Below are 27,196 nucleotides of genomic sequence, written 5' to 3' on the forward strand. Positions count from 1 at the left end.
AAATGCTGTTCCGTTGCCACTGTCCGCTCCGATTGGCTCCGCAGGGGCGCGGTCCGATTTATGACGATGATGAGTTTCTCGCCATCGAAATTCACACCACAAAGTCTGCTCAATACCACGACACGCGCTATACAATCTCAGTCCTTCAAATACACACAAAAATCATCACAATGGCAGCACAGAACCTAAGCCGCTTCCCACGTCTCCTCTCCCGCCGCGCCTTCAGCACATGTCTACCACGCGCGACCTCATTCAAAACCAGCCCCGCCCCACCACGCCTCCCAAAAGACGAGCAAGAGATCTTCGAAAAGCTACAGAAGCAAAGCACCGGCGCCTTCAGCACTCCCAAGTCCGAATCCCCCGCCCCGGCACCAACCTCCAAGCCCGACATTCGCATGCGCATCAACCAATCCCCGGACAGCTCTTCACGGCCAGCAGTCAATCAATCGCCCGACAGCGACGGACCAGAGATTCGCTTCGAGAATGGCAAGGAGATTAAAAAGGGCGAGGAGTTCCATCCGAATATGAGGAGAGGGGCGCCGCCGGAGTTTGAGGGGGAGATTAATCCGAAGACGGGGGAGGTAGGTGGGCCGAAGAATGATCCGTTGAGGTGGAAGGGGGATTGGAGCTACAATGGAAGGGTTACGGATTTTTGAGGGGTGGTAGACGGAGGGCAGAGGGGTGGGTGTATGTGAAGGTGTGTTTGGGGCTGGAGGGTGAATGAGATGGTATGGCAGGCATTACGGCATTTACTGTAGGAGTAGGAAGATAGATCTGCATGATTAGATCTGCAATCTTGCATGTTTGCTATCGGATTTGCAATCGTGGACTGTGACTTTGGTGTTTGAACGAATCTTCAAAGTAAATCAAATATACGCCACGCATCTTGGACATGCGGAGATACTCGAAGAACATATGTAGTGAAGTCCCAAGCATTGCTTGCAGTGGTGGAATATCTACACACTGTGGCTTGTGGCTTGCATAGATCTGGAAGCATGCAGCACTTGCTCATGCGAGACACACAGTATTGTCTGGGATCAGCGCCTGAGGTACACGCTCTACGACTATTTCCTTTCCACAGTCTCGCAAAGGCACTGGAAAGCAAGGAAAGATTGCTTTGGGTTTCTTTCCATAGTCTCGCCAATACATTTCCAAGTAAGGAAGACTGAGGGCATCGGCTCCCAGCGGATGATGAATGCCTACCTACACAAGGATGCACCCCGTAAATACGAACACGGATACGGCATGCATGACTTATCATACGAGAAACCTCGTGCGAGCAAAGTTGACTACCAAAGCCTCCAGATGCCGACTGCCGAGGACCCAGGTCTATTGAGTGTGATGGGCTAAAGCAGCGAGGTCTTCAGTTCCACGAGCCAGCGCGCACCAATAGCGGTTAGTCCAGTGAGCACGTTGCAGAGAGGCTTGAGCACGCAAAGCAGTGACACGAGAACAACACGACAAACGTGTGCGACAAAAGCAACACCAGATTCTCGGTTGCGGTATTTCGCAAAGCCCGCGGAACTAGACAATCGTCTTCCGATGTCTAAGACATGCTGTTTCCGAAGGTGTGGAGCTGTGAACCACGCTGCAGGAAGGGAGTTTCAAGCGCGACGATCTTGCCCTTTCCCTCAACACAAGCAACTCGCGAAAACGGCAAACCTGGGAAGCGATCAGGTACAGAGTTCACCCGCCATGCAGGGTCCTGTGGTCAATTCTAACAACCTCGCGCTCTGCACAGATTCTGTTTGCTGTGGCTGGTCCAGCACTGCCTTCCGCTCGCAAAGTGATCTGCGATTTATACCAACTCGAACAGCAACGCTCGCTGCCCGATGCTCTCAGTAAGCTTCACCGGCCTAATTTCGCCGTTCAAGAGGCGCAGCCGCATTCGAGCGCTTGTAGACTTTTGGGCGCTGGGACCAGACCACATCCTGGCTCGGGGGACAGCACTGCTAATGCACGATTGGTGGTCTGGACACTGCCGCCCCCAGCATAATTCTAAATGGAGAATAGCCTGCGACGTTTGGGGGCTGCCCAGTGCATCGTGAGAATTGGGGTTTAAGTGTGCGTACTCCCGCCTAATCTGGGGCCGCAGGCATCTCATTCACACATTTGACGTTGCGAGCGCGTTTCTTTGAGTTGAGCCTGTTGGCACTCCGGTTCTTCTCTTCACATTCGTTGTGAGTATGATGTGGCGTCCAGCGCTCCTTTGTAATCATCTACTAACAAGACAACAGTCTTTCATCATGCTCGACAAGGCTCTTTGTTGACACGAAATACCTACTTCCAATAACTATATTCAATAGTCCTCTGGAATTCCGGCGCAGCACAAATACGCGTCTTTAGTTCGGGTTGGCCCCTAATTGATAGTGAGATAATCCCCGGAAACCGACTAGACCCCTGAGCCGGCTATCACAAACCTCCGAAAACAACACCGAACGTCCTCGCTCGTGGAATTACTTTCTGTCCTCGTAAATCTCTTATTCGCAGGAGCTATGTTGCTCAGGCTGCTTTTTGCAGCATTTCTATTCCAGCAAGCCATTGCACTTAATGAGACCATTGATTTGGGATATGCTCGTTACCGTGGAAAGGACATTGGCAATGGCGTTATGCGATGGTCCGGTATGCGATATGCCAGGTCGACATCGCGGGTAGACGGATTACGATTCACTGCTCCTCAGGATCCTCTCGACCAGCCCGGCATTACTGACGCGACCAAATTCGGACCTCTCTGCATCGGCACTGGAAGCGAACTCGCCAATGAATTTGGAGGAGATCATTCAGAAGACTGCCTCTTTCTGAATGTCTTCGCACCAGCCAAGTCCAGCAATCTCAGTGGTCTACCTGTCTATGTTTTCATCCAAGGCGGCGGCTTCAGTGTAAACGGTAACGCCAACTATAACGGAGCAGATCTCATCGACGCTGCAGACAACAACATCGTTGTTGTCAACTTCAACTACCGCGTCGGACCGTATGGCTTCCTAGCTGGAAAAGAGATTACCGCCAACAAGAGTTTGAGTCTGAACAACGGCTTGAAGGATCAGAGACAAGCACTGAAGTGGGTAAAGAAGCACATCCAGCAGTTTGGGGGCAATCCCGGTCACGTCACTATGGGTGGAGCTAGCGCTGGAGGAGGATCCGTGGTCCTGCAATTGACAGCATACGGTGGGCGTAACGACGACCTCTTCCATGCTGCTGCAGCCGAGTCTCCTGCGTTTCCACCACTCCGCGATGTGCCCAATAGCCAGTGGCAATTCGATACTCTTCTCAACCAGACCGGCTGTGCTGATGTCGCGTGCATGGCGTCCCTCGAGGCAACTACTTTTCAAAAGGCTGTCCGAGCCTTGAAGAAGCCTTTCCCCGGAGCAACGAACCCACCCATTTACTTCTGGAACCCTACTCTAGATCACGACTTCATCCAAGATTTCACATACAACGAGCTTTCCGCTGGCCACTTCGTCAAAGTACCCACCATCTTCGGCGATACCACCAACGAAGGCATCATTTTCACGCCCAAGGATATCAAGTCCATGCCCTCGGCTGCACGCTTCGTTGCGGACCAATTTCCCGGCATCAAGTGGAGCGATATCGCGAAAGCGTGGGACGCCCCCAATGCCCAATCCGACGCTCGCTGGCGCCAGGTGGCTTCCGACGTTTACGGCCATATTCGCTACAACTGCCCCACACTCAACATCTCCTCTGAGTACGCCGAACAAAGCACCGCCCCCGTCTGGGCCTACCGCTGGAACGTCGGTTCTGCCTCGCACGTTGGCGAACTAATGCCCATTTGGAACAACGCCACCTCCGCGGCGGGCGTCTTTATTCAAGCATACTGGGCGAGTTTTATCCGCAGTTATGATCCGAACAGACACGTGGCAGACTACCTTGTCGCGGCTGGTGGCGAAGCTGCAAGGGAGCTGGTGAGTCCCAAATGGGACACATTCGGCAATGCGACTGGGACTAGGATGGAATTCAATGATGGGAATGCGGTGGCCATGGGTCCTGTCAAACAGGTTGAGCATGACCGGTGCAAGATCATCACTAGCATGGGATTAACGCTGAAGCAGTAAGTCTTATCTTATCCACTACTATACCAAACCATCGGGATGTTGAGCACGAGCACGGGACACGATAAAGATATATGTTCTTTTCCTGGTTGGCGGGTCTTCTACATTCTCATTAAGAGTCTTCACATTTCGGAAATTTACGGCAACCTGAGGAATGCAAAAGCTGACCAAAGTGCATTACAGACCTTCTGGTTCGCCTGATACTATACCTGGCTCGCCGTCAGCCCCCACACCTGCATCGTTCGGTACGCGCGGCATTCCTGGAGCGTCTGGCTACCTGGTCTTCGGGTCGGCATTGCTTGCGTTATTTCCTTGGGTGCTCACTTGAACGGATGTACGGCACAGGAAGATATCGAATCTGAATGACGAGAGTCAGCAGCGGTACCAAACACATCTAGCGACGCGAGCGCCTTCGAGTATCTCGAAAAAATATGACGAGGACACGCTGGCGGTATTCTTGCAGGCATTCGACGGCTCCGGGCAAAGTGCCAAGGAGGCCTACAGAGACCGGCCGCTTAATTACACGGTGCGCCTTGAAAACAAAAGAGCATCAAGACTACAAAATTGGCCCTGGGTAGAAGAAGGAAGAGGAGCGTTGAAGCATCAAAGAGATGGCGACAAAGGACGTTCCTGATAATATGCTAATATGGTTGGAGATGCTAGTGAGTCTCAATAGATGGAGACCAGGTCACATTATGACAGTCGGGTTGAAGATAGAGCCTGTTGGCACCTTGTCATGTCAGTGGTGAAGGAGCGGGATGGCGTAGCTCGGGGGCTACGCAATTATTGGTACTTCTACACGGCCGAGACACAGCGTGGGGTATGGCGGACTGGAGGAACATGGAAGCCCTACACGGCACGAACAATAATCTCTTAATGTCAATTTTCACCTTTCAGTCGCGTTCTTTGGCGTTGCACGTTCTATCACGAGTCCATCTGCTCTTGTCGTGGTTTGCTCCTTCCTCACATGGCAAACACTCACCTTTCACGTGCGCTAGCTCCGACAACGGCCCATAATTTTCTGTGACTACCACAGATCTATGTTGATCGGTCTCCTCGTCGCCAGCATGATCTGGACTATTCGGGTATTGTGTCAACATTGTGTGCAAACTTGGTCCTTCACAGCGCTTTCACAATGCAGCTCACAACGTCGAAACGGCACACAAAAGGGTTTGTTCCAGCCAAACCATCACTACTCCCAACTTCAAGGTGCGTCTGGGAGTCACAGCTTGAAAGTCGCAAACATCGCGCTCGACAGCTTCTTACCGGTACCATCAAACGCACACTCAGACCGCTTAAGATGGCATCCATCCACTTCTCGCAGTCTTTGTCCACACGCGGAGAAGCTACGCCAGCATCATCGCGCGCTGTGCAACTTCCGGCCATGTACCCGGTCTCTCCTGATGAGCCCGAAGAGCGTGCTCAAGGTGAGGCCTCACCTCGAGCCAGCGCCGATCTCGGTAGCTCATGGCTAGACCTGGAGAAGGCTGAGACTCAGGATGGGTTCTACCTGCATCCTGATGCCTCGAGCAGTCCTGCCTCTTCTATCTCAGATGAGGAGTCTGAAACACGCAGCTATTTGGCCTCCCTCCCAACGAGCAGCCGATCTGAGTATTCCGCGTTGCCTCCGTCACAGGCTGATAATGCTCGCTACTACGATCATGCGCTCTCCAAAGGCGATCATGATGCGCTCATTATGGGTGAACTCAACCATAACCTCCGAGCCTACACTCCACGGGACCTGGTCATTCACCATGAGTCTCGCAAGGAGCTCGTCCCCCAGGGCATTGCTGGGACGGACAAGCTTGGCGAGATGGAGGCATTTGCCAAGATCGAGCAGGAGAAGCAGCACAGCCATCAGGTTCAGGAACGTAACTTGGTACGTCGTGCTTCAAATCTCCCTGCCTTTCGCTTGACGGATGAGCATGGTAGAGATACCCGTATGACTTATCGCGCTTACCATGCCCAGGTGTCTCAGTCTATGTACGACCTGAACGCTGCCCGCACACGGGCGGCATCAAAGCGACTTACCATTGTGCCGCCTGGTGTATCTCGCCAATTCTCCTTCCAAGCTACACCCCCGGCCATGTCACGGCTTTCGCACATTCGTTCAGCCAGCGGTGACGACTACTTCTCGAGTCGCCCTGTTTCGCACCGGCAACCATCATCCCCACCCTCGTCTGGTTTTTCTACACCACGCGTGCGTAGTCCTCTCGCACCACAGCCATCTGCTCACCGCCACAACCTCAGCGCCACCTTTGATTCCTTTCTCGTCCCTCACAAGTCTGGTAAGGGCGAGGCTTTCCGCGGTACTCCCACTGCGAAGAAGCCTAAGGCTATCAAGGAGAAGCGCTCCAGTTCCTCTATGCAGCCCGTCACAAACACTTTACGTCGCCTCAGCATGATGCCGTCTATGCACTCGCTGAAGATATGTAAATCTCGTGCCAGCCTCCGCAAGGATAGCTTGGAAAATTCGGATGTCTCTCCCCTTCCTGAGCTACCCGAGCATGTTTCGTATGCGCAGCGCTAGATCTTGTCTCGATCTAGGTCATCGTACGCACACAGTACTGCACCTTGTCTCGATGTAGTACATACCAAACATGTAGCACTATATCTTGTCTCGGTATAGTGATTAGTAAATTGGTATTTCATTCGGAGTTTCGCATTTTGATCGGCGTTGGTATCGCATTTACTGTGGAGTTATGGGCTGCATAGCGTGAGGCTAGGTGCATAGGACGACATTTCGTGACCCAAAAAGTGGGAAGACGGGTCTGAGAAGATGAATAATAGCAATAAACAAAGCTTTAGAGATCAGAATATATGTACATGCATCAGTATAACCCCATTCGTGAAGTGAACCTCTGGCTGAGATAAGGTACTAACCCACGCAGGAGCCACGCATCGTAACTTCAGCACTCAGCAGCTTCTTTCCCCTTTGAGACATTACAACACGTTCAATGCGTCCATTACGTCCAAGAACTACTAGCAACTGCTATCGGCTTCAATTATACTTATGAACATACTTCACTAGGCATTCATCCCACTTCGTATGCAACACATCCACATTCTCATACCATTCTCATCCAATAAAGAGCACTCACTAGCCAGCCCTGGTCATGCCGCCCCTCTGGTTTCTCCGCGAATTCGAAGCCCGTGACCAGCGTCGTCGCTCCAAAACCCCTTCCCTACCCAAAGTACCGAAACGCCCCCAAAGCTCACACACTTCGGCAAGCTCAAGACCTGCTACTGCAAGTACCAGACCAACAACGTCCAGCACATCTGATAATCTGAATCATACGGCCGCATCGGAACAAGTCAACAACACCGATGATGGCAAGAGTCGGGGTTGTGATCGCGATCGCACGTTCAGTGGATTCATCGATCGTGAGCGGATAGCTCAGGATGCCGTTGATGGGAAGAGAGGGTTGAAGGGGGTGTTTGAGAGGTGGTTTGGGAAGATAAAGAGGGATTGAGGTCTGGAGTGTTGAGGCGATAGGTCTGTATTGGCTGCGGTTGAAGTCAATTTGATGTTGATGTTGTTGTCTCGCAGGTGAGCTGGTAGGTGATTTGCTAGGTATCAGGCCGATGGATGCGGAAGCGGAGGAGGGGTCGAGGGTTTATAGGGTACGGGTGGTGTGATGGAACCCGGTGACCTGGTTTCTGACAAGGCATAGTTGAATTTATCATTGTTTGCCAGACTGGAACCGCTGCACGTTCTGATATTTCGCTGCTTAACAAAACCTTTCAGTGGTATACTGGTAAGCGCTCAATCCATGTGTTCATTTTTTAGGTACACATTCGGCTGGCTCGCACATTTGTTCGAGCAGTAGCACTGAACTGTTGAGGTAAGCACTCCTGACCAAAGTCCTTGCCGCTTGGTGTGCGGCCATGCCGAATGAACTTCGACACCTCCAGAACAGCTTAGTACACTGAAATCCACTTTTCACTTACATGTCATTCCATCACTAATCAGTACCATACAACACCACATTTATCTTCAGATTCTCTCGCTACACTGCTAGATCAGTCATCAACAACTTATCACCCGCACGCTCACTACATTGCGCACCAATCCTCGGCGACGATGTAAGTCATACCTAAACCGTCTTTTACCCCTTATTGACTTCTTAGAATCAAGATGGGCATGCTGCGCAAAAAGCTGCCGAAGAAACCTTTGTGTCGACCTCTAGATCAGATGGACCTCGATTGTACCAAAGCTCAGGTCCAGAAAGTCCACAAAGAAGCCCTAAAAACAGCGGCTACGGCGGATCGGATCATGAGGGCGAAGGGAGCTCGCTCTTTGGAACGAAGGTCCAAGTGGGCGCATAGGCGAGCGAATCCAGACAAAAATGCAACTCCTCCCCTTCCACCAGACACGAATCCGTCCGCAGATCCGAACTTCTCTTTCGTGTCATCATTGAAAGCAAAGTCCTCAAGCAATCCTAGCGCGTCGCAATCTTCGAAGCCATGGTGGAGGAGAATCTTCAAGTTTCGCAGATCTTCCGAGAAGTCTTGCGAACCAATGTTTTCTTCGCCAACCCGCGCGCATTCCATCCAGGAACCCGTCATACCTTTATGCGTTTCGTGTTCTCAAGCAGCAAATTTAGTTCGGCCTGAACCACGCTCCGCAACCTTGGAAGCCCCGGAAGAGGGAGCACACAGCCCAAAATACTGGATGGATTACGAGAAGAGGACTGCACAAGAAAACCAGCCCCTAATAACCAGCGTTATGCAATCTCCAAACGAGGCTCACCGCTCTCAGTACCCGCGTTTCAGGGTGCTGTCCGCCGGGACAAAGAACGGTGAGCCCTTCACCACAGTCTTGCCAGACACCGATCAACTCAACAATCAGTCTTCCGCAGTCTTGAATGACCAAATGGCGGAGACAAGAAATCACGAGCAAGGTGTTCAAAGTACTTTGTTGCCAGACGCATCTAGCGAGCACCAAGCGTCTTCGATGCGTCATCCAGCAGCTGAGTTGGGTCTAGGGAACGTATCAAGGTAAGAACTCAAGTCTCAGGTTGCGTGACGCGCCAATCAATCTCACTGCTAAATTGTCCCAGGCCAAATGTTCCACAGAAGGTAGAGGACTTCAACCCAGACGCCTCGACGCATCTCGAAGGATCCCACAATCCTTCGATTGGAGCACCCCTGTGTCCGACAAAATCTTATTCAACATTCATTACAAACCCTTACTTAGGTTTACCCATACACTCGTATCATTCAACAGGAAGGGATGCAGTCGGACAAGCTCTATTGGACGATCCTTACTCTAATGTACGCGTACATTCGGATGAATTGACAAGAAGAGATGCATTCGAACAAGATCCGTTAGACGATCAGTACTCACCGCTGTCTAGTGCAGACTCTCACTTCGCAATCCCGATAAAACGAAGGAAAGACTCTGCTTCCGCTACCCCGCCGCAACGACGCAATCAGAACACGGCCAACGTCACAGCGCCGCCTCCACCGGACGTCGAACGAAAAGACTTGTAGCACAATCATACCGCTCCGGTCTTGGATCACACTCCTACGAGATGGCTTATGAGAGAGCTAGCCAAGGAGCTCGTCCAAACAGAACGGAAGCTAGGCCATACTCACAGCGACTCGGACTATGCTACATTACTGACAGATCTCATCAAAGAAGAGCGTGCAAAGGCAATTAGAGAACGGTCATCTCCACCTCCAGAACACACTCGAAATTGGGAGCTTCATACCTCCCCTGCGAAAGGCGAGAATTCAACACGAGGCGATGAGCTCAAGCTCGGGCGTTCGGTTGGGGGTGGATTAAAGCCAGTCTTCGATCGTACCACACCTAAACTTCCCAAGCTCACCCATTTGGTGGAATGGGTCGATGCTACGGAGTCTGAGCTCGAAAACGCGCATGCTGCTGCAACACCACAGCTGTTTCTAGGCATGTCAGGTCAAACGGCCACGCCGAGGAAATTGTCAGGACATGTGAAAGACCGAGTGGATTTGTTCGAAGCAAAGACGCCCAGCCCAAACGCAAAAACGCCCAGTCCGAGAGCAAGGACTCCCAGCCCACCAAAGATGTGTTGTCATGCGGATGTTCATAATGTACCTTTTGAAGGGCTTGCATTGCCTGCATTATGGGCGGCAAGGGAAGGGGATGATGATGAGTGGTTTCCAGCTCCTGGGTCGTGGCGCGATGTTTAGCTTGAGATGAGCTCTGTATGAGATATTGCTTTGCGTGGGTAGCTTAATGGGATAGATTGCGCTCATGGCGAGCCAGGTTACTAGATGATTGATATTTCATCCCCTTGAGCATCGGATACTTACCTCTTCTCTTTGTGCACTGACTTGGCTACGTGAAAACGTCTTTCGGGATCAACTGTTGATCATATTGGGTAGTCAAATCGCACATATGAGGTTTAAGCTTTGCGTGAGGCAACTGTAGTGTACAAATGCCACATAATGTGTCTTTAGAGCATGGTAGGTATCGATATTTTCCGTGCCGAGTTGTATGATTTTGTTTCTAACTCCCCTGCCCCTGCTTCACCTGCTTCCACGGGGCGAACGTGGCCCGACACTCCTTCACGGACTTTGCAACAAAAGGATCGTCCAGGCCGACCTTGTACAGTTCCCAAGATCGGTCCCTGATATTGGCAGCAGGTGTAGGGCGTAACAGACAGACTTCCGATCCCGACGCCTCCATCTCCGATCGCAACTTGAGCAGGAGCGCGTGCAGTGTTTTAAGCTCGAGTTGGCGCTCTTTCTCCCACTCGAGTATCATTTTCGAGTGATCTTTCACCGAGAACCTTGTTAGACCTTTCCCTATTGGGTGGGCCATGCACATGTTGTTAACGCGGGAGAAATAGAGCGCAGCTAGCTTTTTTGCCAGTAAAATTGAGTCCGGTCACCCACTTGATGTCGACCAATAGCTCTTGGGGGATGGGACTGCCAACCCTCGTAATAGGTTGTTCTGAATACTCTTGAGGCTCGGGTGGGGGTGGCATGTCGTTGTTGATTGGAGGTTGCATTGCATCGACGTCAATATTCTCGTTTAGAGACCATGCGTTGACTATATATAAAGCGTTAGTTGCGGAGTTGATCCAGAACGGTTAGGGAAATGCCCTCAAGCTAGTATACTGACCTTTTTCGTGAATAGCAAAGCTGATACCTCCCCATTTGTACTGGATTATTCGGCAGTAATTGGATCCTGCAGGTATTCCATCCGCAGGCTCGGTGATTTCGTGTCGAAGTTTGGCGTCTCCAGGGTTGAAGCCCTTCAATGAAGTTTCCTCCGTATCTCCAACTTCCACGGAATGCGTTTCCGCCGAGTCTGTTCTCACAGGATCTGTGTCCACAGAATCTGCACCTACAGAGCCTGTTTTAACAGAATTCGTCTCCGCAGAGTCCGTCCTAGCAGAATTCGTTGAATCATGATGAGGTGGCTGTATCAGTCTCCCTAATAACGTCGGCATACCTTTCGAACCGAAAATGAGCAGAGGTTTTGGCCGCCCAAGCAGCATTTCAGCTAGCACAGACGGCTCAACGATGAAATGCAGACTAGCGAGATCAAAGTAAGGGTTCATGATCTGGATTGCGGGACACACCGCATCCATGGCTCGGGGTATCACAGCATTCGAGAGATTTGGATCCGAGCCAATATCAAGTTCTTTCTGGTCAATAGATGGCGGCAAATGGGGCGGCGATCCTAGGGGAATAGTCAGCAAGATGCGGGATGGATTACATAGCAAGCTACAACTTTGAAATGAAAATCACTTGGTCCGCTCGAATGGAGAAGAGTGGTGGGAAAGTCCTACCCGGAATGTACAATCTGCGATGCTCATCTAAGCTATATGAACCAAGGAGGGTGTATTTTCGAGTTCTTGCAAGCGGCCATTTGGCTAGTGATAATTCTTTTGACTCGAAACTGGCGATTGGTGTTTGAGACTGCGACCATTCTGCTACCGCGGCATGATACCGTGAAGATCCTGGGAAACATATTATGAAAGATGTTTTCGACCGTGGGATATGCATTCATCTACCTTCAGGCTTCGGTGGGGGGCCCTTGATCCTGGTCTCAATCGGAAAGCAAACTTACACGTCAGCAGAAGTATACGACATGGGAGTGCGGGCAATGATTCACCTGAACATTCCTGCGGTCCGTGCGGAGTTTTACCAGGCCTGACCTTTTTTGGAGGAGTGAGACCAAACGACCTTGGACGCGTGTGACCTTTTTCTGATGGAATGACACGACGTATCGTGACAGTCCTGCGCCCTGCGCTCACCACATTGTGAAGTAACGTTGCATTTCGAGCCAGCGAGATGCGTTTGACACGGCCGCAGGGTAACATGAGTGTGGTGAGGATGAATTAAGTATCGCAAGAAATAGTGTTGAATGGCTGCAATGCACGCACTTCTCGTTACACTAAGCCCAATCAAGCCTGGTTCGGTCCACTTTTCCAAGGTTATGTGACCAGTCCATCTCGTCCAGCAACAACAAACATTGACAACATTCTTAGCTTTGGAATACTCGTTATGGGGACTGTATCGAAGCATACATATCGGCTTTGCTCTCTAAATCGCTGTCATCCTCTCCAGACAGATAGTCCGGCTCAATCTCAACCCAATCTGGTCCCCAAACCCAGGGCTCAAACAGCTCTTCATTGCTGGTGAGCACAGCTCTTCTTTGAGTATGCTCACAAACCAGTCTCGCTTTACGTTTTTCTCGGCCAGAGACCTTGTGCTTGGCTTGAACGAAGATTTCAGGATCAGACGGGACTTCTTCAGCTAGTAGGGTGTACTCAACGACCAGGTCCGCGAGTTCGGCAGGCAAGATGGCACCTGTGGCGAGCATTACAGCATGGCAGACTTCATACTTGGCGCGTCCTTGCAGAATCTCCAAGGTGGGTAGGAGGATGTTGAATACACATTTCTCATCTTCGTATGCTTCGCACTCATGTCTGTTCATTCGCTCGCGCACTTCTCGGCACGCTTTGGCGGCGTTGACATACCGGAGCTTGTCAAAGCGCTCTGTGAGCATTTGCCTTAGGTAACAGTCGTATTGTGCGTGATGATGTAGCAACGTAGAATCGAGAATGGTCGTTTGTGTTGGCGACTGAAGGATGTCCGTTTTTGCAGTGATAGTAAGCTGAGCAGAGGCTATCCATGTGTCTGCCTCGCGGCTCATGTCGAAAACTCTATGGACCTCTTCATCGAGAAATTCGAAGAACCAGTCCATCTCCCAGTCGCTGAAGGGGACTGTGGGGTCCCAGATGATGTACATGTTCTCCCGGATATAGTCGGCATAGTCGACGGTCGTCGGGACACTCCGTTCTTGTAGGGGGCGGAGTACACCGCAGTCAATTCCTAACATCGTGAGTGCCGCATCTCGCACTGCACTGTATTCAACTTACCAGGTGCGAAAATGTTAGTGAGCTCCCACCATCGCTCGTGTTTACCAACCACATCCACCGCCTTTCCCATCAAGCCCTCAAGCTCCCCATACTTTTCACTGAGATCGATCAAAAACTTTTTGAATACTTGATTAATTTCACTCCATTTGTGGTTGATCTGCCGATGCTTCTTGCTGATGGCTGGCACACGCTTCTTCTCGCCAGCAGCCAGGAATTTAGAGAGTTGGATGAAATCTGCGAAAAGGTCCAAGGAGTACTTTGCTTTCCATTCCATCCTCTCCATCCCTTGATCGTTCAACATGCTCATATCCGGTACATTGTTCTCATCGTGATCTGTGGACCCGTCCAGGCGTGGTCGTTTGTTTTCGACATCTTCTGGCGAATCGCTGCGCATTCGCTTAGCTTTGGCATAGTGAAATGGGGATCCCATGTGGACTGAGCTTTTCGAAATGGCAACTGTTTCGAAGAGGTAGGCGGGCGCGCGTGGTACCTAGTCAGATCACAACGTGATCTAGGGAAAGGGGTTCATTCGGCCCGTGCTGCGCTATCGCGATATGACAACCTCCCGACGCGACGCGTCGCTTCTCTGTCCATCTCCCATTCGCCGTCTAACCATAACTTGGTTACACTGTATACCATCATAAGTCGGCATCCAAATTCACCTATCTTGACCAGCCACCCTGAGCACTCAGCCGATCTATTTCTACTCAAATAGCATCCACCTCATTGCTGTGCTTATCGCATCGGTGGTTAAAAGAAATGCCACAATATCACACAAGAAATGCAAAATGCAAGTCTGAAAATCGTGTAATTCATACTACTTGACAAACGGGTATTTCTTTCTCATTTCCCCAAATCAACAAAATCGTACAAACGTGAGCAAGTCTCGTGTATCACAACCGCAGCGCAATTCGCAATCCGCAACGCCAAACCTCCAACCACATCTTCCCATGCAGCCATCCATCCATCCAAAATTGCAAAACGCCGTTTTGCCCGCAACCTCTCCAACCCCATATCCAACCCGCCAAAAAAACCCTACGCAAGCCCAGGAATACTTATTCCCCCCGCAGCCAAATTCAAATTCCCACCGCGTCTCGGCCCCACAAACCCTTGCCTCTGCCTGCCCGTCCTGCCCCTGCCCAACCAATTATATTTCAACTCCTTGTTCAATCTACCAATCTTCTCCTGCGCCTCGTCGCCGCTCTGCAAACTAACCAGCACGCTGACGCATTGTAACATCCTGCCGACCGTCTCGGTGACTTTGGCGCTGTCCATGGGTTGCTGGCGGAGAGCCGGGGGCATTTGAGAGGGAGGAGGGTGCAGGTGGTTGATTGTGGCGGGGTGGGAGGCGGGGTTTGAGGAGAAGGAGCCGGCGGAGGTGTTGGAGGTGGCGCGGGAGCGGGTGGAGGACGTGGTTGTGGAGTCGAGGTATCCGCCTGAGCTGTGACTGTTGTTGGGGTCGTTGATACTCCTTGCGCTACCCGCCGTGCCAGGTCGGACATCTGGGATAGGCGATGGGCTTTCCAGGCCGGCATTTAAATTCTCGAGACTGAGGCGCGAGAGATGGCCATAAGGTGTCGTATCGGGCAAGATGACGATGTCGCGGACATGAGGAGCGTGATGCGCGACTTCGAGTTCGCCCAGATCGGGATGTTTTTGTTCTTGGATTCGGGCGATTTGGTGTTCATTTCGTCGGGGAGCATGACGCCCCAAAACTCGGCGGCTTGCGCGCTCGACATTATGCCGGAGCCGCGAAATTCGAGGTCGAGAGGTAGGAAGACGGCTTGGAGGAAGGGGAGGATGGTGGTAAATACGACGAGCCACATCTCTACTAGATGTGGGATGAGGCGGTCATCGGGTACGTGTCGTAATGTTTGGTCGAGGGAGCCGAAGCCCGTTTGTAAGAGTTCGTTGAGGTCTTCGATGAGGAGGATGGGCGAGCGCTTGTGGACGCAGCGTTTTATGTGGACGGTGACGAGGGCGTTGAAATCTTCGACAGGTGGCCGCGGGTCTTCGCCTTCGAATATCAACAATACTCTTGCTTTTAGCAATGGCCACGCATCATCTGGCGATAGGCCGTTGATGCCGAACAAACTTCCCAGACTCAGCATCTCAGTCGTCGCCTGTCCGGGCGTGGCATGGCTAGGCGTAGTGCCAATACTGCTCGCAGCCGATGGCCATTCTGACCGTTCGATGCTGAACGATTGATTCCGTTCTCGATATGGCGGCTCCAACTGTGCATCCAGATACTGCGCCGCCTTCTCCTCCTTCTTTGCCCGCCGCAAATGCCTTCCACCATGTCTTAGATCCAACCCAGTCATGGAATTCGCAAACGAGCTCGCATGCCCAGGCGATGCCGGAGCTGCAAAAGAATACAATGGTTGCGGCGCATTTGGATCCGTCGGCCTCGAATTGCTGTTGGCTGACGATAGCGGTAAGCTGTATTCATCCTTATCCTTCAACTTATTTTTCTGCCGCGACAAAAAGTGATGTTTGTGCTTCTCCTCTTTCTGCGCCGGTGGTAAGAATGAATCGCTTCTTGGTGGCACTAATGTCGACGTTGAAGCATTCGCCGACGAGTACAGCGACGCATTGCTGCTGCTGGCACCTGACTCTGCCAAGCTCGTTGTCGACTGGTTCAACATCATGCGATTCAGCGCCTGCGAGCTATGGATGCCAATGCCAATCTTTCCCGGTGATGGCAGCGTCGCTTGCGGCCGAATGTCCAGCTGCTGTTTTTCGACTTTGATGTTCTTCGGCTTGGAGCTAAACAGCTTCATCTTGCTCTTCCCTTCCTTGGACTTTTGCAGCTGCAGCGGCTCCGGCGTCGACGACGGCTTGGGCGAGCCATGTGTCTGCTGCTGCATCCCTTCCATGCCCGGCGAATGCAGCGGACTCCGTGGAAAGGCAACATTCGCCGCCGTCGTCGCCGCCATGCGGTTCACGCCCATGCTGTTCCCATTCTGATAGGTGACGCCATTCGTCCTGAAGGTCATCTGGCTCGGCAAAGGCGGCGGGCTCATCTGGCCCGGCTGCCCACGTCCAGAGGGCGCAGCGTTGTCGCCGGGCGCGGGAATCGTGGTGGAGCGCTTGCGGTTGTGCTGTGCGTTCTGGTGGGCGTAGGCAGCCTGGGCGGCAATCTGGCTCGTATTGAGGTGGCTCTGCGAGGGCGGCATCGTGTCTCTGTCGAGGCCGCGGGCAGACGACAAGCTGGGCTCAAAGTAGCCCTGTGAGCGCTGTCTCGGTCGGTGTCCCAGCTGCGCGCCGATGTGACCCTGGCTGTGCGTTACATGCTCTGTTTCTCCGCGCGCAATCACGGGCCGTGAGAAGTTGTGCGCTACTGGGGGCGTCTCGGACTGCGCCTGGGGTTGGGCGGGCGACTTGACGCTGCGTGCGGGTGCAGGCAAGGGAGAGCGGCGATGTTGCAGAGTCGCTTGAGAGCCATCCGATTCGGAGTCGTCGAGCGAAGCCGGGCGGCGCAGTGTCGGCGTTTGCGGTGGTGGAGAGAAGCTTGACATGGTTGTACGGCACCTGCAGCTGTCTTGCACTGTGAGACGGTGTTGCGGCTGGGATGGCCCCAGCTACGCGGGCGGCCGAGGTTTGCGCGAGTATGGAAAAGGAGAAGGGGTGCTATAATACAATCATGGCCAGCATGAGGTCGAGAGTGAATTGGATGTGCGGGTAGGCGTTGCAGAGGAACCACATCAGCAGAGGCTGAGGTGTGCTGCATCCATGCGCCGTTGACTGATCGGCGCATGGGCATTAGTGTCGCGCTTCCAGCCCCGCCCACGCCTCCCTCACCAGACACGCTTTTGACCCCACACTACCTACTACCACCGACACCACCGTTCGAACTTTAATCCGCCAAAATGCCTCTTCTCACAGCAACATACACCTCTCCCGCCGTCTCCGCGGCGTCCCCAAAAGTCTTCACCACGGACCTCCCCGCACTGTCTTCCCCACTATCCACCCAAGACCGCGTCGCATACCTCGCCTCGCTCCAAGTTTCGCTGCGAACCCTCCAGGGCAATGTCAACACCTTCCTGACGCATAAGATGGAAGAAGACAAAGCTGTCGGCGCCGACAAGGGCACCGCCAAAGACGAGGAAACATACGGTGAAGAGGTGGTTGACGAAGATTGAATTACTGCAACGGGTATCAAGACCAGACTGGAACCACACATACTCTACCGCCACCCCATTCCCGTACCACTGCTCTTCGTCCTTCCGACGCTCCCCCTCATACACCCTGAATGAACAACACTATTGTCCGGGTACACGCGAATCGCACTGCCTCCAAAGCGCTTGTGACACACTGCACAATGTCTGTCCTCGTCGATTACAACGCGTCGATTCAACCCGCCTGGTATCACACGACCGTCGCGCCCAATTTTGCCGTCGCCAAGCAGTACTGCTTCGATGACGGATGCCTTTTCCACGCCCCGCAGCTTGGCAACAATACGTTCCTCATTCAGCACCGAGTTGGCGTTGCGTATGCGCCCGCGGAAGTAAGATTCGAGATCTTTGACGGGTAAAGACGGAGGCACCAGATCGAGCGTTGAAGAGGCAGGGAGACGGGCGCCGTGCTTGCTTAGGAGATCGAGAGCAGGAGGCCAGTTGGGTTTGTTTGGCGGAGCTGGTGTGAGGTAGAGGGACAGCAGTGTGTGGTAGATGGAAGGTTCCGAGTCGTCAATGTTGGTGCTCGTGGGTATGGTCGTGCTGGGCTGGAAAGATTTGGTAGGTGATTGTGGTTGCGGGGTGGAGATGTAGACCTCGTTGCAGTAGCTAAAGAGTTCTGTCAGCATGGGGCCGCCGTAACTTCGAGGTGGAACCTACTCTTCTGCTTTCTGATAGTCTTGCAACTGGAAGACATAGATAGCCAAAGCCTGCTTATGCTGTCCCATCTTGCTCAATACGATAGCTCGTGGCTCATAGTAATCAGGATCTATCAACATGGTCAGTTTGGCTCCACACGTAATGATTGATACACGTACCAGTGGACGGCAACTGTTGGAACACGCGGTAGTTGTTGTAGTTCCTGCTCGTCTTCAAGAAGAGCTGCAGTCGTTCTCTCCACTCTTTCTTCTCGTCGTCACTCTCAAAGTCACCACTCCGCAGCCTCTCAAGCAGCAGGTCAACAAGTCGTTGATGGAAGTCTGGATCGGTCTCATTCAGCTCTTCAACAATATGTTCGAGATATCTGACAGCCAGCTTGAGGTCAATCTGCTGCAGGAAGTCGACTACCTTGCCACGCGGTAACGTCTCTGCATTCTCTGTATCAGCGAGGAAGATGTCCATGCCAAGCTTTGGATCTGTTCGCAACGGCCACTCAGCGAATTCCAGGATGAGGTCGATCATCTCCGGTGGTAGCTGTTGGAGGGTATCCAACTGTACGTTGCGGCCCTTGTAGCGCGGTAGTAACCTCCTCGTCAGCTTCATTCTTGCCAAATTTCTCCAAGAGCTCCAAAGCCTGGCGATGCAGCCGCTTGCCGTGTAAGAAGTCAATGAGATCAGCATATCGACCTGTCTCATACAGCTTCTCCTGTACAACGTCCGGTTCGCAAAAGTTGGGCAGACGGAAGAGCGGGCCTGCTAGACTCGGGGACGCTATCATGTAGGCGCGGAAGAGAGTGGTATCGACAAGCTGAGCAACGTCTAGCAACTTTCCTTTCCAATCGACCTGGTTCGCCGGACCTGTGAGAAGGATGAAATTGTGAAAGGGCGGCTTGTAGTCCTCAGGCTGGCTTTCCGTTGGTTCCGGCAGGGGTTGCTTCAGGTTACCATCAGTATCGATGTAGCGCTTGATCTGAACGCGACATTGCGCGAGGAACGACTGTAAAGCACGAACAGATTCCTTAAAGTCCTTTTCTGAGTTCGGCTTGTCCGATGAATCAGTGCCTCTCTTCTTGATGGGTGTGTCTGGCACATCTTCCTTGATGGAAGAGCGGATCGAAGCAGCATCCGAGTCGACCTTCTTACCGCCGCCACCGCCAACCAGTCTACCCATCATTGAACGGCCGATTGTTGCAACAGGTGTAGGGCTTGCATCCTTGCCATCTGTCGTAGGTTTGTCCCCGTTCGCTTCTTCATCGTCCCCAACACTATCGGTGCCCTTGACACTTCCTTCCTGCGCAAGACTGCCCGCGATCGCGCTGGGGTACAGAGAGATGACTCGCTCTGGTGGCGCCTTCGCGTCAGTGAACAGGTCCATGGCTTCGCGGTATTTCTTCATGTCGAACAGAGCGTGCGCCTTGAGTATCATAATCTCCCGCACACGGTCCTCCTTGTCCAGCAGCAGAGTGTCCTCCAGCATGTTGAGCAGACTGAGCGCCTCGTCATATCGCCCACCAGCAACCAACTCATCGATTTGTGTAGCGTAGCTCTCTGCGCCCATGCGCCAGATACACCTGTCGCTGGCTACTAAAAAGCCTTTGCCGGCATGCGCCAAGCTGATGTTCGGTTGTGGGACGTGCAGGAAGGTGACATTCGGAAGTGATATGGACTGCAGCATGTTGAGCGTGTCGGGGTTGCGCACTTCCAAGCTGCCCTTGGCTGGCGGGTTCAGCGTGAGCATGTATGGGTACGAGTATGCGATCATCTCGGGAGCCGAGTGCCACGGAACCTGTCGCTTCTCGATGGGGTTGCCATCCGTGTCGATGAACAGACTGTTCACATCTTTTGCCAGCAACATCTCGCCCTCACCCAGTCGCGTTGCTAGCGGCTTCGGTACCCAGCTAGCCATGCCCATGTAGCCCATGCCAGACGAAGACACGGCGCCAAAGCGAGCGCCTCCCTGGGCACCGCCTTCTCCGAGCGCGCCGGGCTTCACAATGTCTTGCACCTCCTGGTTCTCAATGTCCACCATGACAAAGCCGGGGTCCATGCCAGCTACAATCTTGGTACCCGTTGCCCACGTCAAACTCTTGACGGTAGCGATGAGGGATATCTCTACCGCATCGCCTGTCAGTTCCATGTCCTGCCATGTCCATAGTATGATCTTCCTCTTGACCGCGACCGCCAGTCTGCTCACAATCGAGGGTATGCCCGTGGTTGCATCCTTCACAATATTGCTAGCTGCAGCAAACGTCGTCGCCCCCCTTGTCCTCTCCAGCTTCTCCTGCAGTGTGTATGTCTGCAAGTCGTGGATCGAGACGTGGTTGTCTGAGAGCGAGATGAGGATGTTGGCTTCCTTGATGATTGCGAGCTGTTGTATTGGGCGCCGCGAGAACTTCTCCTCCTCGCGCAGCAGGTCTGCGGGCTTCGCCTTTGGTGTGGGCAGTTCCGTCTCGTCGTTGTGGTCGCCATTCTGCTTGGCTTCGGGCTCGGTGTCTTCTATCTGGTCGTTGACGCGGTAGATGCGCAGGGCTCCCGAGTTCAGCCCGACAAGCACTCGATCGCCTGTGCAGGTCAGTATTGCTGCGCGCAGCTGCTATAGGCTGCATACCATAGGCAAGGATAGACTCGATCTTGGACTTGTCGCGCTGTTTCAGCTCGACAATGGGCCGAGCCGTGAAGGCGGAGAGCATGATGACTAAACTCTTCCACGGTTATCGTGGGATCATTTGGTCATGTGTTCGTTGGTGGTCGGCATGTTGGCGCGCAACGAGAGCTCTGTGAGTGGTGATGCTGGGTAGTCGTGCCTGCGATCGTCGTCATTGCTCGGGCGCGGATGTCATAGCTCCAAAACCACGTGCGTGTCTGAATGCTGCACCAGAAGCGCGACAACCAGAAATAATACATACTCCGAAAAGCAGGGCGAGCGAGATTCAAATCAGCAACATGGTCTTGGTATTCATTCGTGTTCTATCTACGGCTACCTAGGCATGGCCGTGCATGCAATTCGTGTCAACGACAGTAATCAAGGAAAGATAAAGAGCGTGCGAAAACAGTACATAAAGTGGTCAGTGGTCATGTTGGGGGAGGATCCTTCAATTTAGCTATCGACAGTCTCGCAAACGCTGTAACAATCTAGCCGAGTGCTGTCTCTCCCCCAAAGATTTTCCGCCCACACACAACCACTCGATTTGGTGTTGATGTCCACTCCTGGACCATCTGGCACCACCGTTTCCACCCAAAAAGAAACGCCATATCCTCCCTATCCCCGGGCGCAAGCGCCGCGGGATCGACTCTTAAACGGCGCGAAACGCGCAAAACCAACCCAACATCAAAAGGTGACGAGGATTCTTCAACCAGCCGTACTCAGGCACAATCTACATCGACTTTCAACTCAAACTGTCGCGAAATGCGACAACTTGCCCCTCCGTCCCCTGCCCAGTCCAAGCATGGACAAAGAGAAAGAGAGGGCAAGGAGAAAGCCATAAACGCTTGTTATCGATCAGCACAAACATCCCATCCCACGCTCCCCCAGCAACAGCCACAGTGTCGGGTCTGGCGATACATCCGTACAAGGGCCGGTGAGTTTGAAGTAGAGCGGGATTGATGGGAAGAGGCGAATGAGCGAGACATGTCCACATATTGCCGGTTCTATCACAGCAGCCACAGGCCTTGTACTCCTTGCGTCCTTGACTAGCGGCAACAATCAACCACGTGTGAGGGTCAACGTCCTTGACAAAGTGTCGACGTGCTAGGCGGGCAAGCCAACGGCGAAAGGCACGCGCAGTTATGACGAGACCGCTGATACCAAGCGCTTCGGTGTGGGATGATGGGGGTAGAAGGGAAAGGAGTAAAGGAGGGCTGTGAGGAAGATCGGGCGTAAGGGACCTCGGGAACAGACATACCAAAGGAGATTACACAGCCTTGTCAATGAAAAGAGACACTAATAAAGAAGAGAGAGATAGTTGAGAAGATGGCCCCAGCGAGAAAAGGGTTTACAAAAGCTTCTTCTTCGTCGTATCCTTTTCCATCTCCCAATTGGGGATTCAAAGAACAAGAGGTGAATCAAATCGCTTTTTTATACACAACCACCGTGCAGCGACATTGACACTAAACAAATAAACACAGAAAATACATTGGTTTGGGTATTGAGCAAAATGAATGGGGGAATGTAGATGTAAAAACACCAAAAAATGAGAAACGCAATCGCCTTTGCGGAGGTAAGCCAAAAAAGAATTAGCTCGCCATCAACGCAATGAAAACAATCGCGCCCCGTCTCTCCTGAGAGCGTGTGATCGCATCATCAAAGAAAGAGACGAAATATTTCTTCTTCCAAGGAAGAAACTTCAAAGAAATCCATGGTTCGGAGCACTGAGCAATTACGGCTTGCATCAGCAGGTCGATATGGCGAATCCGCACCTCAACTAACTGACCCGGGAGACTCAGAAGGTCCGTAGTTAACAAAAGGTCAGGTGGGAAAGTCAGCGTTGGCGGAATCCATCGACTAGAATATGGGATCGGATAGAAAAGAATGGCTGGACTATGTGGGAACTACTTCTCGCGCGGGAAGTGATTGTCGGAAAAGGGATTTGCTCGATCTTCGGCGGGTGACGGGTCGGCTAGGTCGCCATGGCTGCTTGCGCGCAGGTGTCCAGGGCGTGAGGACGAGGTGATGGCATGCGCGCCGACGGAGCCGACTTTCTCGGACTCTGGGTCTGCGTCGAAAGTCGGGAAGGGTCGGTGGCCGAGCGTATATGGCGCGGCTTTGTTAACGTTGTAGTCATTGGCAACATAGGATGGCGGCGCGGCGGGATCGTATGCACCAGCATCTGCGGGCTTGGGCTCATAGTCGATGGCAGGGTCGATGGTGTAGGCGCGGTTGCTCTCGTAGGGATCGCGGCGGAAAAGCTGGGTCGAAATGCGTAGATGTAGCCACCGAGAGTGATGAACACCCATATGAGGATGATGACGGTGGAGATGAGGGCTTTCTTGTTGGATGCCGCCTCATCATCTTGGTCGATTAACGTAGGTGACGGCTTCGGTGATTTCGTCTTTGGCTTTGCCGCTGGGATCGGCGAGCAGCTCGGCAGCAGATCCTGAGTCGCTCTCTGCGGCGAGGGCGCCGAGAGAGAATGTGTTGTTTGCAACGCCCGGGAACGAAATATGAGCGTTGTCCTGGACCCAGGTCAGGCCTTTTTGAATACCGGCAATCTTCAGACCAATCAGGCAGTTGAGTACTTCCTTGATAGGATCGTGAAGGGGCGTGCCGCCGAAGGTCTCATTGAGAGTCTTGGACATCTCGTCAACGAAGCCATTGAGAGTATTGTTGACCGCAGTCGTTGTTCCATTCACCCAGCTGAGCATGTCGTCGTTGATTGTGTCGTCCAGCTTGCCAACAGCACCGTTGACGCCCTGCGACCAAGACATGGAGGCATTGTTGAGTGATGAAACGACCTTTCCGGCAAAGTCACCGACCTGCTTGGTAAGCTCGGGGGTCTTGTCCTCAATGGCCCTTAGTAGGATGTATTGGCAAAGACACGAGAAAAGACCGGCGATACCGAGAGCCAGCAGAAACATCATGGGGACGGAAGTGGCGTAGGCGAAGGCCCAGCGCATGATAGCTTGACGACGCTGTGAGCCAAATCGCCTGCCGAACCACAGACCGATACTGGAAGAAGTAGGACGCGATGCGAGATAGACAACGTCCATCCCGTCGTGACCCTCCGCGAGTAGTGCGACGCGGGCTTGTGTCTTCCGGTAACGACGAACTTCCATCCACGCCATGGGAAGGCATACGAGGATCGCGGCGACAATGAGCACGCCAAGAGCGATCTTGCGGGCGTTGTAAGCCATCTCGATGAGGTCGTCGAAAAATTCGTTGATCGAGTTGCCTTCGGAGCAGAAGTTCAGCTGCTCCTTTTGCGGGACAGGTAGCAGAGTGCGGTTGAACTCGAACTTGTCCATAGCTTTGATGAGCTTCTTGACCTCTTCGAATGGAGTGCGGATGAGGTTGTCGGTAAAGTTCTGCACCTGATCGAAGGTGGGGATGGACTGGTTGAGCTTGACGAGGCCTTCCTGCATCTCGGAAGGCAGTTCGAGCGCCTTGAGCTTGCTGATGGAGCTGTCCAGGTTGATTTCAGGCTTCTTGAACCCGGGCAGGTTGAAGTTGATCTTGTCCATGATGGAGTTGATGCCCTCGGTGACAGACTTCACGGAGTTACCGATGTCGCCAGTGACTTCATCGATAGTCTCGTTGAGCTTCTTGTTGATCTCGGTACCGAGCTCAACAGCTGCGTGAAGGCTGCCACTGACAGCGAGTGTGATGAGGCAGAGGTAGGTGCTGGTCATCATGTGAATGACAAACAGCACAATCTCTTCGACACCAGTGACACTCATCTCCAACATTTTCATGAGGCCACCAACAGCTTTGTCGATGCCAGAAGCAGTCATCTCGTTGACACCCTGGGACATGTAGTGGGGCATAGAGGCCATTGAGCTGCCGATTTTCTCGACTGAGGTGCAAGCACTGAGAGCTTCGCGACGTGCTGAAACAAGGCTTGAGTCAGTGCTTGCGATGGCGAAAAGTAGTCGTACGAGTACTAGTAGTAGGAGAATAGTCCAGCGGTTGATCCATATCTGCGAGAGCCTAGCTCGAAGGCCGAGGTATGGTTTGAAGTCTGGTGTCTGGTTTATTGTAGGTCGTGGTGCATCTTGCGGTGCGTGGTAGTCTCGCATCTCATGCTCGCCAGCGGACATAGATGGAGGCACAGCCGGGAAGGGTTGCTGTTGGTACGTAGAGGAAGCCATCACGTGTGTGGAAGGCTGCGAAGCGCGGTCTGTTTGTTGTATTAGATACGGCGGGGTGTTCGACGGTCGTTTGATGAGTCGGTTGTAGATGAGGAGTCAAAAAGCAGTTGTTGGTGGAGGCCGGCTGCACAAAGAGAGAAAAAGTATCTACCAGAGAGACGGTGTGAGGTAGGAAAGATTACGAGAATTACAGAATGGAAGACGGTAGAACAATGACGATAGGAAACCCAACGCTCCGTACAATGCAATAAAGAAAAAACAGTGTGAAGATTCGCAGGTGAAGGAGAGTCAGGTGCAAGTGACGGTGAATATGAACTTTCACAATGACTGTATTGAATCGAGCTACGTACCGCGAGAAAGCGAGGACCAATTGCGGGCCGGCTGCAAGGTACCAATGGCACCTCGTAGACTGGCCTGCACGACCTGGCCGTTTCAGCAACGCATCCACTGGGTGAGGCTCTAGTTAGAACAGGCGATCTCGGATTTCGTGGTGGCCCAAATAGGCGCCCTTGGAAGTGGAGCAAGCCACTCCCGACCAGTCATTCGGTTGTCAGCTGGTCGGGCTGGGGAAGGCCAAAACAACGCGCTAGAACATGAGTTATGGACAGCGGCTGTTATTTTGAGCCTCTTTGTCCTCGGGTGGTTGTCGCGGGTTGTCTTGAGCGGGCGTCCTTTGTTCCACGGCTTGCGCTCATTGGCCCACGACAGTCGTACCGGCGCAAAGAGGCAGATCGGGCGACCTGGGCCTCCTCGTGACGTCCACGGCTGTCGCAGAGTTAGATGTGGTGTCGAGCGCAAGGGAACACGACCTCTGAACGTCAGTCGATGGCAGAGGAGGTGCTCAAGGCACGAGAATATGCGGGACGCAACGGTTTTGTAGGCTCACACTGCGCCGTCTTGCGTGGCGCGTGCTGTGCCTTGATTTTGCAGGTCTAACGTCATTGTGTGTTGTGTTTCACATCTGCATGTCACTTTGAACACCAACTACAGTATGTCGTGCAGAGGCGCGACAGTGTGCAGTTGGTGTTTTGCTGAATGTTGACATTCACCTGCCTCTGATTTTGGATGTAGTGAAGTTATGCTACCGACCTCATGGTCCGTCGTCAACTCGATGGCGCCCTTACTTGCGTGGCTGCGGCGTAGCGCCTGCCGTGTGGGGTCGATCGCTTAGAGCCAATGGTCGCATGGGCGGCTACAGAGCCTCAAACACGCGTGTGCACGGCCCTATGTCCATCTCAACTTCATCCGTCTCAACTTTTCGTGCACACTATCTTCCACCTCGTAACTTTATTAATAGCAACATGCGCTGGCCTCCATATGCAGAACTTAACTTAGATCATCTTCCTGGCTACAATATTGACCTGCTGCGACAGATTTCATCATGCACGATACCTATGGTCTCACATTGTAGGCAGCTTTGCAGGAGCTTGAAGCCATTGTGCGTACGATGTCCCTATAGTCTGCAAGAAGCATGATATGATTTGCTCCGTAATGGTAAGATGTTGGAGTGTCTGGCAATTTGTCAAGTTTCCTGCGTGTCAGTAAACATCTTGACGGTACTGTAAGTACGATGTAGCTTCGTGGTTTACCATTGAAATTGTAGAGTATGTGGTGCAAGCCTTCTGGAGCAACTCCGGTCTATGAGCTGCACCTGCTCGCCCTCGCTCGAGTTGTTCTTGCTGTCTGAAGGACAAAGAGGCGAGTTAGGAAACTCCAGGTTCCTGTCTGTCTTCTGGTCTCCTTTCAACTCGTCATCCGTACTACATCAGCTCCTATCGTCTATCAACTCCTTCTACGATCCTCTTCTTTACACAGCAGCGCCGGTCGCTGCTCGCCTGTCAATCTTCCGCTCGCTCTCAGGGACATCTCACTGACTGGGCTGGTGAAAGAAGTCTCGAGAGGAAATTTCGAGAAGGGCTTTCACGACTCTGTGCCCAAGGAGACCCGAGCTTGCGCAGAGCAACTTGCCAACAAGACCGTGCCCGATCGCGATAACTTCCCCGCGCCCCACCACCAATATTTAGACGTTTCTTCGGTTCACTACTTGCCTTTCGCCTCATAGTATTAGTTCAAAGCGCTACGCCCTCCATCAGATTTTCTCGCTGCT

The 27,196-nt window shown here is 52.7% G+C and overlaps 14 protein-coding genes across 14 annotated transcripts; 7 read left to right on the plus strand and 7 right to left on the minus strand.

Moving 5' to 3' along the window:
* Positions 1-170: 170 nt before the first annotated feature.
* SNOG_15590 (hypothetical protein) lies at positions 171-810 on the plus strand (the record flags this gene model as incomplete). The annotated part of the gene is made up of 1 exon (XM_001805683.1): positions 171-810. One exon carries the CDS (start codon positions 171-173, stop codon positions 654-656), a length of 486 nt encoding a protein of 161 aa, XP_001805735.1. The 3' UTR covers positions 657-810.
* Positions 811-2,495: 1,685 nt separating this feature from the next.
* SNOG_15591 (hypothetical protein) lies at positions 2,496-4,070 on the plus strand (the record flags this gene model as incomplete). Its single annotated transcript, XM_001805684.1, has 1 exon — positions 2,496-4,070. The coding sequence occupies one exon, from the start codon at positions 2,496-2,498 to the stop codon at positions 4,068-4,070; it is 1,575 nt and encodes a 524-aa protein (XP_001805736.1).
* An 883-nt stretch (positions 4,071-4,953) lies between these two features.
* On the minus strand, positions 4,954-5,167 carry SNOG_15592 (hypothetical protein; the record flags this gene model as incomplete). The annotated part of the gene is made up of 2 exons (XM_001805685.1): positions 4,954-4,988; positions 5,050-5,167. 2 exons carry the CDS (start codon positions 5,165-5,167, stop codon positions 4,954-4,956), a joined length of 153 nt encoding a protein of 50 aa, XP_001805737.1.
* Positions 5,168-5,367: 200 nt separating this feature from the next.
* On the plus strand, positions 5,368-6,597 carry SNOG_15593 (hypothetical protein; the record flags this gene model as incomplete). The annotated part of the gene is made up of 2 exons (XM_001805686.1): positions 5,368-5,946; positions 6,292-6,597. The coding sequence occupies 2 exons, from the start codon at positions 5,368-5,370 to the stop codon at positions 6,595-6,597; spliced, it is 885 nt and encodes a 294-aa protein (XP_001805738.1).
* Positions 6,598-7,183: 586 nt separating this feature from the next.
* SNOG_15594 (hypothetical protein) lies at positions 7,184-7,540 on the plus strand (the record flags this gene model as incomplete). The annotated part of the gene is made up of 1 exon (XM_001805687.1): positions 7,184-7,540. The coding sequence occupies one exon, from the start codon at positions 7,184-7,186 to the stop codon at positions 7,538-7,540; it is 357 nt and encodes a 118-aa protein (XP_001805739.1).
* Positions 7,541-8,205: 665 nt separating this feature from the next.
* Positions 8,206-9,563, plus strand: SNOG_15595 (hypothetical protein; the record flags this gene model as incomplete). The annotated part of the gene is made up of 2 exons (XM_001805688.1): positions 8,206-9,068; positions 9,131-9,563. The coding sequence occupies 2 exons, from the start codon at positions 8,206-8,208 to the stop codon at positions 9,561-9,563; spliced, it is 1,296 nt and encodes a 431-aa protein (XP_001805740.1).
* A 41-nt stretch (positions 9,564-9,604) lies between these two features.
* Positions 9,605-10,244, plus strand: SNOG_15596 (hypothetical protein; the record flags this gene model as incomplete). The annotated part of the gene is made up of 2 exons (XM_001805689.1): positions 9,605-9,635; positions 9,700-10,244. 2 exons carry the CDS (start codon positions 9,605-9,607, stop codon positions 10,242-10,244), a joined length of 576 nt encoding a protein of 191 aa, XP_001805741.1.
* A 319-nt stretch (positions 10,245-10,563) lies between these two features.
* SNOG_15597 (hypothetical protein) lies at positions 10,564-12,158 on the minus strand (the record flags this gene model as incomplete). The annotated part of the gene is made up of 7 exons (XM_001805690.1): positions 10,564-10,917; positions 10,949-11,109; positions 11,182-11,406; positions 11,515-11,745; positions 11,855-12,025; positions 12,080-12,108; positions 12,136-12,158. The coding sequence occupies 7 exons, from the start codon at positions 12,156-12,158 to the stop codon at positions 10,564-10,566; spliced, it is 1,194 nt and encodes a 397-aa protein (XP_001805742.1).
* A 412-nt stretch (positions 12,159-12,570) lies between these two features.
* On the minus strand, positions 12,571-13,880 carry SNOG_15598 (hypothetical protein; the record flags this gene model as incomplete). The annotated part of the gene is made up of 2 exons (XM_001805691.1): positions 12,571-13,430; positions 13,451-13,880. 2 exons carry the CDS (start codon positions 13,878-13,880, stop codon positions 12,571-12,573), a joined length of 1,290 nt encoding a protein of 429 aa, XP_001805743.1.
* Positions 13,881-14,485: 605 nt separating this feature from the next.
* SNOG_15599 (hypothetical protein) lies at positions 14,486-16,968 on the minus strand (the record flags this gene model as incomplete). The annotated part of the gene is made up of 4 exons (XM_001805692.1): positions 14,486-14,952; positions 15,039-15,573; positions 15,638-15,889; positions 16,000-16,968. The coding sequence occupies 4 exons, from the start codon at positions 16,966-16,968 to the stop codon at positions 14,486-14,488; spliced, it is 2,223 nt and encodes a 740-aa protein (XP_001805744.1).
* A 351-nt stretch (positions 16,969-17,319) lies between these two features.
* SNOG_15600 (hypothetical protein) lies at positions 17,320-17,592 on the plus strand (the record flags this gene model as incomplete). The annotated part of the gene is made up of 1 exon (XM_001805693.1): positions 17,320-17,592. One exon carries the CDS (start codon positions 17,320-17,322, stop codon positions 17,590-17,592), a length of 273 nt encoding a protein of 90 aa, XP_001805745.1.
* A 44-nt stretch (positions 17,593-17,636) lies between these two features.
* On the minus strand, positions 17,637-20,975 carry SNOG_15601 (hypothetical protein; the record flags this gene model as incomplete). The annotated part of the gene is given in 5 exon segments (XM_001805694.1): positions 17,637-18,267; positions 18,286-18,394; positions 18,444-18,837; positions 18,872-20,847; positions 20,894-20,975. 5 exon segments carry the CDS (start codon positions 20,973-20,975, stop codon positions 17,637-17,639), a joined length of 3,192 nt encoding a protein of 1,063 aa, XP_001805746.1.
* A 1,858-nt stretch (positions 20,976-22,833) lies between these two features.
* On the minus strand, positions 22,834-25,089 carry SNOG_15602 (hypothetical protein; the record flags this gene model as incomplete). Its single annotated transcript, XM_001805695.1, has 2 exons — positions 22,834-23,190; positions 23,308-25,089. 2 exons carry the CDS (start codon positions 25,087-25,089, stop codon positions 22,834-22,836), a joined length of 2,139 nt encoding a protein of 712 aa, XP_001805747.1.
* Positions 25,090-25,703: 614 nt separating this feature from the next.
* On the minus strand, positions 25,704-26,031 carry SNOG_15603 (hypothetical protein; the record flags this gene model as incomplete). The annotated part of the gene is made up of 2 exons (XM_001805696.1): positions 25,704-25,854; positions 25,976-26,031. 2 exons carry the CDS (start codon positions 26,029-26,031, stop codon positions 25,704-25,706), a joined length of 207 nt encoding a protein of 68 aa, XP_001805748.1.
* Between the last annotated feature and the right edge of the window lie 1,165 nt (positions 26,032-27,196).

This window comes from Parastagonospora nodorum (genome assembly GCF_000146915.1).
Source record: "Parastagonospora nodorum SN15 chromosome Unknown scaffold_39, whole genome shotgun sequence".
NCBI classification, from domain to species: domain Eukaryota; kingdom Fungi; phylum Ascomycota; class Dothideomycetes; order Pleosporales; family Phaeosphaeriaceae; genus Parastagonospora; species Parastagonospora nodorum.